This window comes from Kryptolebias marmoratus, linkage group LG1 (assembly GCF_001649575.2).
Source record: "Kryptolebias marmoratus isolate JLee-2015 linkage group LG1, ASM164957v2, whole genome shotgun sequence".
Lineage (NCBI taxonomy): Eukaryota > Metazoa > Chordata > Actinopteri > Cyprinodontiformes > Rivulidae > Kryptolebias > Kryptolebias marmoratus.
The window spans coordinates 15382514-15392947 of NC_051430.1; the positions used below are offsets into that span (position 1 = coordinate 15382514).

The 10434-nt window shown below is 45.5% G+C and overlaps 2 protein-coding genes across 3 annotated transcripts; one reads left to right on the top strand and one right to left on the bottom strand.

Moving 5' to 3' along the window:
- Positions 1–33: 33 nt before the first annotated feature.
- Positions 34–4605, bottom strand: arrdc3a (arrestin domain containing 3a). 2 transcript variants are annotated; one of them, XM_017417369.3, is made up of 8 exons: positions 4081–4605; positions 2399–2480; positions 2130–2277; positions 1845–1947; positions 1390–1646; positions 651–807; positions 404–546; positions 34–310 (listed from the first exon to the last, which is right to left on the bottom strand). In XM_017417369.3, the coding sequence occupies exons 1-8, from the start codon at positions 4358–4360 to the stop codon at positions 242–244; spliced, it is 1239 nt and encodes a 412-aa protein (XP_017272858.1). In that variant the 5' UTR covers positions 4361–4605; the 3' UTR covers positions 34–241. The 2 variants fall into 2 exon arrangements, with proteins under 2 accessions (XP_017272858.1, XP_017272859.1); XM_017417370.3 differs by having other exon boundaries at positions 2399–2551; positions 4081–4220.
- Positions 4606–6922: 2317 nt separating this feature from the next.
- Positions 6923–10434, top strand: arsk (arylsulfatase family, member K). The gene is made up of 8 exons (XM_017417131.3): positions 6923–7174; positions 7328–7457; positions 7557–7716; positions 7958–8240; positions 8335–8506; positions 8886–9110; positions 9239–9454; positions 9567–10434. The coding sequence occupies exons 1-8, from the start codon at positions 7058–7060 to the stop codon at positions 9863–9865; spliced, it is 1602 nt and encodes a 533-aa protein (XP_017272620.1). The 5' UTR covers positions 6923–7057; the 3' UTR covers positions 9866–10434.

Sequence of the window (10434 nt, forward strand, 5' to 3'; positions counted from 1 at the left end):
ACAGGAAGATAGCGATACCCCCAAACGACAGACTCCTGGTTCTCTTACTGAGGGAAGGAAAGAGCAGATTTTGTCCAGTTCAACAAGTGTTTTTTTTTTGTTGGTTGGATGATAGGCTTTTCTCATGATGTCGACAGCATTGAGTCAATGCCTTTATCTGACAAAATGCTTAAAGCTCAGTCTCGTGAGCAGATTCCTTGAGGCACCCCGAAATCAGTCGGGGCAGTTTTAAAGATTCACCTCAACGTGATGGACAGGAATCGAGCCTGTGAGCCTCTGTGCGGCTGGCTTGATCAGGGTTAGGATCAATCTAGACAGGAAAAAAAAAAAAAAGTGGTTATTTATGATTTTTTTTTTTCAAGAAGAAATGTAAACCCATGCTTTGCTTGAGGAAGCTGCTTACCTCAGAATACAGAGGAGGGGGCTGGAAGCGGAACTCATGAATGTAGGCAAAGAGAGGACCCTCCAGCTCCTCTCGGACCGCAGGGACGTCCAGGCGGTTCTGTCTCTGCTCTTCTGTCACGATCTCTGCATAGCTTGGAGGAGCTGCGAGGGACGGGATAATATTTTAGCACCCTTGCCATAAAAAAAGTAAACAAAACCCCAGTAAAAAACTAGATTAAGATATCGTTCTTTTCAGTCGGGACTACCTTCAGGCCTCTCTGGCAGACCCATGCCCAGCCAGCTCATGCTGCACTGGCTGCTGACGCTGGAGGTGCGGGAACCGAACGGGTGGAGCGGGATGGTTCCGATGACGAGGGGCAGGTTCAGGGACAAGTTGATCGCCCCTGGTATGTCTACGTACACCTGAGCACAGACAGGAGGACACAACAGCTGCTCAAGAGCTCGCAAATCATTTCAAATGAGTCTGCTAATGCGCCGTGTAAAAGCTAAAAGGTTTTCAGAGCTGCAGGTTAGAAAATAGCTTGACATGGCACGTTCGTCATATGGGTCAGTGTCTTACGATCAGCTTATTACGCAGGGCAGAGCCCGATGCTGGAGTCTGTCTGTTCAGAGGCTAAACAGGTTATAAGCTCCCCTCGGGCAGGTGTTGCTACCAATATTCCAGGCTAATGCTCTTAGCGGCAAGCAGAGATAACACCTGGTACCATCCAAGGTCCAGTTTTTGCCTGTGTGAGCTGAGTCACCCTTACTAGAACAGATAGTGTCCTACTAGGAAATATTGATTCGGTGCAGATAAGCGTGCGGTAAAAGAAAAAAAAAAAAAATCAGTGATAACTGTGTGATGAAAGCAGAAACTGTTTGTGTTTGTCAACCGGCAATCTCTCAGCAAACACAAGCAGAGAGAGAGAGAGAGACGCCGTTTGACCTAAATGCCCCGCGTGTGGGAGAGTGCGTCAAACATCAGCGGACAGCCGCCGCGCTCACCATGAGCGAGTACTCCACTCGGATGATGCTGCAGTCCAGGATGGAGGGGGACACGGGCGGGATCTTCAGCATTTTGCCGTTCCAGGTCTCCGTTTTGCCCGAGGACAGGGACTCTCCCCGCAGGTTGGCCACCAGCTGCTTGACCTCCTTCATCTTCCCTTTGGCGTAGAAGGTCTGCGTCTGGTAGATGGCCGCCTTTGGCACCACCATGCGCGAGGAGCAGTTCTCGATCTCAGCGAAAATCTGGATCGACTCTCCTACACGGTTATAAGAAAAAGAAAAAAAAAAAAGCAGATGGGAAGTTAATGTTTGGCTCCAGAGATAAGACTATTGACTATGTTTATGTCTAATCAGCAATGAAAGGAGCATCCTGTAGGATGGGACAATTCTATTGACTTATCTGGTAAACAGACGAGTTATCTACTTTCAAGAGTTATCTACTTTCAAGTTCTCACCTGGGGTGTATCCCTTCCTTTCGATTTTGGCACTTAGGGAAATAGGACCTGAGGTGCAGAACCAACAGCAAAGCGTCTTGTCTGCTGTGCCGGCCTGTGGAGACTAAAAAAAAANAAAGGACAGCAAATTAGATCAAAATGTTTTTGGAGTTGGTTGGATTTTTTTTATTTAAATGTATACAACAAAATATCCCCTATTTCTACATTTTTATTTGTTTCAGCAACCAAATGAGAGCTTTTCCTTCTTTTTGGAGCTGAAAAGCCTTTTCCCAATCAGTGGCTTACCAGCAGTAACGGAGTGTTGATGTCAATGTGCTCAAAGACTGTAAATTCCTTCTTGGTCTTCATGGGCAGAAGCCACGGCCTGTGGAGCTCTGCCTTGACCCAGTAGCGCACACTGCCGTGCTTTCCTTCGAAAGAGGTAGCCAGAGGTCTGCGCGTGAGAGCAACAGGGGAGCAAGGAAGGGGGGGAAATGAAAAAAAAAGGTCACGCCAGGCGCTGAAATGAAAGCCTACAGCAAACATATGCTTTCACTTCGGGGGGGGGCACTCACGTCTGTGGAAGCTCGAGGCTGAACGCGTACTCGTGCCGCCCCGCGTGGATGGTGGTGAGTCCTTCCTCGGAGTTGTCGTCGTCTGAAAAACAAGGAGGACAATATTCCAAACACGTGTATACCATACCTGGATAAAATGCTCTACGAAGGTATCTGTAAGTCATATCAAAGAACACAGGGTGGGGGAGACAAAAAGAGAATAAACGGAGTTTACAATTAAATCGGTCTGTGAGAGATTAATGTATTTGAGAGACAAACAGAAGAGCATTATTTCGAGTGAACTAAAGACTAGAAAAGTTGATCGTTTTGAGGAGTCAGAAACTGAGCCGTGGTGGACGGCGGTGCTTTGGTGAGGATAAGGATCTCTTTTTATTCAGGCATATGGGATGTAAACACACATAAACCAGCTCTGCAAGCGAACTGGAAGGCAACTCGCAAACAAGAAGCAATCCTGCTTTACTCCAGAACCGCTGCTGACAAACTGATTAAAAATGCAAAACACTAATAATAATAAAGTATTATTGTATATTTATTTTTATTTATTTGAAATAAAACATAATTTGGTGAGACTGAGCGCACAGGACGGCTGTGCTGCTTGTGCCAGCTCAGCACACCCTCCCCCTAGCAGCAGCAGTGTGGTAAACAAGTGCGGAGCTGTCAGTCAAAGGCAGACTCCAGCAGGAGGAGACCGGCCTGAACCGGTGCGAGCAGCCTCCCTCAGCATTACGTATTCACTGTGCGACGCCGCAGTCACTGCCACAGGATATGCCTTCATGCACACAGAGCCTCCTACTATAGTTTTTCCTTAGGTTACATAACATTTATTACCGTTTTATACACTAATAAGTGTGTAATAGGTTTAGGGAAAAGCTGTTATTAAAAATAAAGGTTCGTGATTACCAGCGGACCGACCCTTGTTTACTGAAAAGACATTTGCGACTACAGAAGCTGCCTTCATCAACTTCACCAAAGCTGCTAACAATTAAACCAGCCTCTCTCAGGACAAACACAAGGCTATATCATGTATCAACATGGCTACTCTGAGTTCGGCTCCGTTTAACCAAAGAATTCTGCAGGTTGTTTTTTCGATTAAAAAAAAAAAAAAGTTGCAGAATTTTCTATCGCTCTGCAGAGTAATGACGTCACTGGCCACACACACAAGCCTTTCGACCAATCGCACGCGAGGACCAAGGTGCTTTGGCCCGCCCCTCCTAGGACCAGTTTTCAGAACAGGATTGAACCGCTTTGAACAATAGGTGGAAACTTCGACGCTGTCAGGCGATGAAATTTCTGAACAAAGCTGAACATTTGCCGACGAAAGTGTCCGCCACGTCTCAGTGCGAGTCGGGAGGACATTTATCGCCACGTTGCGCTTGAAAACCAATAAAACAGATCGGCGCCCGAGCAGCTGTCATTCATTCTGACACTTTGAGTCCCAGATAACCGAAGGCTGTGTACAGACGATGCTCACAAAGTAAAACCGACATGTTCCACAAATGACAACCTTATAACAGCGTCTACACCTCTGTTGCTATGCCCTGAAACCGTATCTTGCTCAGCGAACCTGATCCCCAAACCAGCGAGAGAGAGACAGAGAGGAGAGGAGAGGAGAGAGCATCACAGTTCCTCACAAAAAAAAAAAAAACTTCGACCGAAATTCACTCCGCACGTCGCCCCCTTACCTCTCTCATGTCCGATCAAGATATCCTTGTGGTTCAGGTACTCCACTTCCTCCGTGTAGTTCTGGGTGTAGGCAGTGTTGGAGCCGGCGTTCCTCGACTCGGTCCAGCGAACTTTTGCAAATCCTTTGGCGTGGACCTTGAGGGACTTGACGCGGATCTCGCCGGTGACTTCGATGACCACCCTCCCTGAGACGCAGTCCCCGCTGGAGAAGACGGGGACGTTGCTGTCGTTGAAACAGTCGTAGCTCACGGTGAAGCTCTTCACCTTTCCTAGCACCATGATGATGATGATGGCGGAAAAGAGACCGTCGTCTCTAAGTGAGGATAAAAAATAAAGTCTAAAAAAAAAAAGAGTGGGGGAGAAAAACTCGCAAGCTTTCAGATCTCTGCCCTGCGAGAAGCAGCGGGCACGATCAGCAGCTTCCCCGCGAGCCGCTCATGGAGCTGATAACCAGCAGCGGATGCTGTTATCACCTGCCTCTCTGCTGGATGGTCTCAGTCACAGACAAGGAAACCCCCGGAGCTCGGCTCACTTTAAACCACGGGCTGGCTGAAAAACAACCTTGCGCGCATGCGCGGCGGAGACTCGGGGCCCCCGCCTCCCTGCCTTCTGGAACAAGGCAAGTGTGTGGCAGGGCTCACACACACATTACAAGTGTGGCAAGCACCTAAAAAAAACACTGCAGAAAGCAATGCCGCTTTGCAGACAGTTTGTAGCATTTAAAATACACAACTGGAGCCAGACAGAGCAGCATCCACAACATATTTTCTTATATATATATAGGTTGTTGTTTTTTAATCAAGCATAAGCAGATTAGTCTTTTTTTTTAGGTCTTCAGCTTCCAAAACATGCTGTGAACACTTTCTCACAGTGGATTTACGTATCCAGAGCAGCAGTGATGTCAATGCACATCAGAGAGGCATTTTAGCATGATGATGCCTGCAGCAAAGGCCCTGCAAATATTCCTTGGATGCATGTGTCTGTGATACAACAGGCATCCAGCCAAGTCATCTGCAAACGCTTTCATGTATCAGATATACTGTTTTTTCCCCCCAACACTGTTTTTACATAAAAAAATATCCCATATGATATAAAGATGACTGCTCTCATTGTGTTGAGCTCCCAGTTTCAAGAGAAAAACAACTCTGGACTGCAGCTCAAAACGCCACCCTGTGGATGTGAGTGTTTTCACCTAGCTGCAGCATCACCTGTTGACATGCTGCAGTTCCTTGCTTTCAGCAAACAACTAATGATGCTATTGTAGATCAGTTTTAAGTTCTTGTGAGCAACAGGAGCTGTTCGGTAAGCTGGTCTTGTGCCGGTGTTGACATTTTGTCTTCAGTAAAGCATAGATGCTTCTCTTTGTTCCCTACGTCTCAGGGAGCTGACCACAGATCTCATGTGGATGTTCCTGGCTCTGACCCTTCGGCCCTGTTCTGTAATTTTAGACCCACTTCACGGTATTAAGATCGGGACCCATGTGGGGAGTCGTACTGCCTCTCCCAGGACTCCTTGTTCTTCTGTATGCTGAATGGTTCTTGGTGAGAAGTCGCAGGATAAATGCAGGGCCAATCAGCACCTCCCCGATGGCGCTGCATGATGGATGAGCACCTGTGTGTGTTTCTCAGGGCCTGAGGAGGCCTTCGCTGTGCTTCACTGTCGCCCACAGGCACTCGTTGGCAAATAAACTGCCTTCTGCTTGAGTCAGATATTTTAAATTTTGACTCTTTTAGTTCAGCATACCTGTTGCGTTTTTTTTTGGCTGCTATTTTTTCATCAAAATACTTTCTGGGAAAATCACTTTAGACAGTAGGTGTACCCGGCTGCCAAGGTTTCTGTCAAAGCAGAAGCAACACAGTGCATAATGTGTCTCACGTTGTTTGGTCAACCACTGCGTCTATGAGCTCCAGAAATGGCTGTTTCTTTGTGCTTCAAAACAGCACAAACACCACATGTTGACACCCGAGTCTGCGTTAAAAGCTTTGGCTGGGAGAAACCTTCCTGATGGAGTACAGCCACCTTGTGCCTTGCTGCTGTGTTTAGTCTCGCTGCAGTGTTTGACCTGTGACCCCGACACCGTCTTCCACAACCTCACCTTGGCAGAAGAGTCACACCCAGTTTTGAGCCTCCTACAGAGCTGTTTGTGTTTTAGCTAATGACTCAGTTTCTTCTTACAAATAAAAATGATAATTATTAACCCCTAATTGTTTAATCATATACCTGAAGATAATTTTAAGTGTACCTTAAAGAAGCTTTGTTTTGTTTTGTTTTTGTTTTGAATGTGTAGGGTGGTCAAACAAAACACTGACATGATTCAATTATCTTTGAAATTACTATTCTTTTTGTAATTATATTAAGTTAATCAGTATATTTTTGTAGAAGCATGATTAGTTTCCAGCAATTTCCCACACCAGCTTAAAACTTTTGCACTGTTGCGCTGTACCCTAGGGTGGCATTTCATGTTATTATTTATTAGGATCCTATCTTTCAGGTCCCCAGAAACATTTCTTACATACATCATGTGACAGTTTTACACTGGAATGTATCAACAGTATAATTTAGTTGTAAATGTTGCGGCAAAAAAATGATTCCTGGGTAAACGGCTCCCTCTAGAGGATACTTTTAGTCATTGCACGGTGAAAAGTCAAGTTCTCATTTATCTTTTTATTTACTGTTTAATTTATTTTTAATTGATTTATAATACTGGTATTAGTTTATGTTCATATCTGGGGTTTCCTCTCTACAAACACAACAATATTCCGCTCGTGTTCGTGGGCAGTGGACGTTTAGTGGACTCTTATTTTGAAAGCTTCACCAGGATGCAGATGATTTAAACACGCCCCCCTCCTCTCCTCTCGGTACAAATCAGCACTTAAGGAACTGTGTAGTTATGCTTCGATATGTTTAATCATTTTGCAAGTCTTTTAAAACCATTATTAATATTAATTTACAAATTATTTACACCGTTGGAGCTGAATGGAAAGCATGGGCATCTTTGTGGTGGCGGTCCTTTTCCTGTTTCAAAACGTCGGTGACAGTTTTTGTCAAAATGTGTCCAGACCAAACATTGTCATGGTGATGAGTGATGCATTTGTAAGTATGTTATTGCTTGACATCCTATTCAGTGACTTTGTTTAAATCAGAATGACAGCCTGTGAGTTAATGATCATGAGGATATAATATTGTTTCCCACTTCCCCCCCTCAGTTGTTAGTCTTTTTGATTAAAGTTGTGTGTGTTTCATCAGGATGGGAGATTATCCTTTGACCCTGGCAGTACAGTTGTCCATCTCCCATACATAAACTACCTCAGGGAGCTCGGATCCACCTTCCTCAATGCTTACACGAACTCCCCCATCTGCTGCCCTTCCAGAGCAGGTACTTTCTTTTTTTTTTTTTTAATTTAAAAAAGTGCACTTGAGTTGTCTTTTTGAAGAGACATTTTGTTGTTGACATCACCTTTTTTATTTCCCGCAGCCATGTGGAGTGGTCGGTTTGTCCACCTCACTCAGTCCTGGAACAACTACAAGTGCTTGGATGCGAATGCGACCACGTGGATGGATCTGCTGGAGAGGAACGGCTATCGCACCAAGACGATGGGCAAGAAGGATTACATCTCGGGGAGTCACTCGCTCAGGTCAGTAGGCGTGTTCGGCTGAGCCCGTTAGCTCAGATGTGTTTACCTAACTGTGACCAGTTTTACACAAACACCCATGTCCTCCAAAGAACCGTTAGAGGTGTGCATTAAACGCTATTAAGCAAGATTAAACTGTCTGCCTGTGATTCTTCAGCACGGTGTGAGTCATGGTCCTGGATGCTTGTTTAACGTGTTTCTTCGAGCTTTGCTTTTTTTTTTTTTTTTTGTGGCTCTGCTGCAGTAATCGTGTTGAGGCATGGACACGAGATGTGCCGTTCCTCCTGCGCCAAGAGGGCCGGCCCGTTTCTGAGCTCGTCGGAGACACGACGACTGTAAGAATTATGACGGAGGACTGGAAGAACACAGATCAAGTCGCGCAGTGGATTCGCCAGACCGCTTCAGCTCCGCACGGGCCCTTTGCCATTTACCTCGGCCTCAATTTACCCCATCCCTACCGGACCGAATCTCTCGGGCCGACGGCTGGGGGTTCCACCTTCCGCAGCTCACCGTACTGGCTCAGAAAAGTACACGTTGTAATTTATATTGCTCGCTCAACCGGAATTACCTTCAAGCAAGTGACTAAAACACTGGTAATGTCTGTTTATCTCGCCCTCAAAGGTGTCATCTGAGCTCGTCTCCATTCCTAAGTGGCTGCCAGTGTCTGCCATGCACCCCGTAGACTTCTACTCCACCTTCACCAAAAACTGCAGTGGCGCTTTCACCGAGGAGGAAGTCAAAAGCATTCGAACCTTCTATTACGCCATGTGTGCTGAAGCTGATGCCATGCTGGGTTAGTTAAAAGGAAGAAGATGGTGGGATTTGAGGATTGGACCCAATTGAGACAGAATTAAATTACAAAGTAAAAGCTTTCTACACATACGATTGTGTAATATGTAATAACCAATAAGGTACACGAGCAAGAGGTGTTCCATCTGTGCTTTAATAACAGTAATTAAGTTTTTAGAGTTTGTTTTTGCAGCTTTTGTCTTTACAACAGAACGAGAAATTCCCTTTAAAGTTACTGAGTGAAAATACAACCCACTTCTACTTCTAGTTTTCAAAAGCTCGACAGTCACTTATTATCTACAATATCTGCAGTTTATTCTCTGAAAGTATTAGTGGTGTTTATCATTGCGTGTCCCCAACCCTCTCTGTTGCTGCCTCGCCAGGTCAGGTGATTTCAGCTCTGAAGGAGACTGGCCAGCTGAACAACACAGTCCTGATTTTTACGGCCGACCACGGAGAGCTCGCCATGGAGCACCGGCAGTTCTACAAGATGTCAATGTTTGAAGGCAGTTCCCACGTTCCGCTGCTCATCATGGGGCCCGGGGTGCTGTCTGGCCTGCAGGTCGACCAGCTTGTGTCCTTGGTGGATCTCTATTCCACTGTCCTGGGTAAGGAAAGTGGTTTTTTTTTGTTGTTGTTGTTGTTTGAAATGCTGTGCATGCACATTGGCTAAGATACACAGAGGTTATGTGGTTTTGCATTTTAATTTCACGTAATAGCTGAATTTGTTTTGCAGAGATTGCTGGTATTTCAGCTCCAGGTGATCTAAGTGGCCATTCCCTCCTGCCTCTGATATCCAAGTCCAGTGATTTCTCCAAGAAGCCACATCCCGACTGGGTGCTGAGTGAATATCATGGCTGCAATGCAAATGCCTCTACATATATGCTTAGAGTTGGCCCCTGGAAATACATCACCTATTCAGATGGATTCAGTATCCCCCCACAGCTTTTCAGTGAGTGGAAAGCTTCAAACACTAACTTTGGTTCTGTTTAATGTCTTTATATTTGTAGAAAAACCCCACTATAATAAAGATTTCATGTCTCTTCTCTGTTCCTCGTTTTTAGACCTCACACTGGACAAGGACGAGCTTCACAATGTGGTCCGCGAGTTCCCAGATGTGCAGGCTCATCTGGACGAGCTGCTGCGCAGCATCGTAGACTACCCTGAAGTGTCCAAGGCCGTTCACCTCTACAATAGAGAAGCGTTCGCTGCTTGGCGGGGTAGCTTGGGGAGAAACTACAGCCAGGTCATTGCTAACCTCAGGTGGCACGTGGATTGGCAGAAGGATGTATTGGCCAATGAGAGAGCCATTGACGAGTGGCTGAGTGACTCCTCAACATTTTATGGCTTTAGCGATGGTTGACTTTGAGTTGATCCTTTTAATTCACTGGAATGATTAACCCTCCCTTCGGTACAAGGGCTTCTCTACCTCTGTCTCTCTCTCTCTTTTGAGGGCTTCAGGAGGGTTAAATGTTTATTTTTTACCCTAACATTTTGAACAATGAGAGAACCATTGTTAGATTTGCACGTTTTATGGTTTTATACTCACTTGTTGATAAGAAATCTTGACACAGCTCCTGAGATTTACAGACTTTGCAGCATAAACCTCTTAGTAAGACTTTCTCATGGCTTTCTTCCCTTACAGAACAGTAAGATGTGAAACACAATAAATTCTTCAAATCTTCTTAAGTGCTTTATTTGGGCGACCCAGGAGGACGAGCAGTGCTCTTCACATCCAAAGACGCGAAGAGAAGTGTTGTTTCCAGCTTCCCAAGCCACATGTCAAAATGTCTTTAGGCAAAACACTGAAACCCAGCGAGGCAGCCAACCTGCTAATCAGTGTGTGTGTGTGTGTGTGTGTGTGTGTGAATGCATGAATATGAATTGTAGTGTTAAGCAGGAAAAAAAAACAATAAAAATGTGCCATTTAAA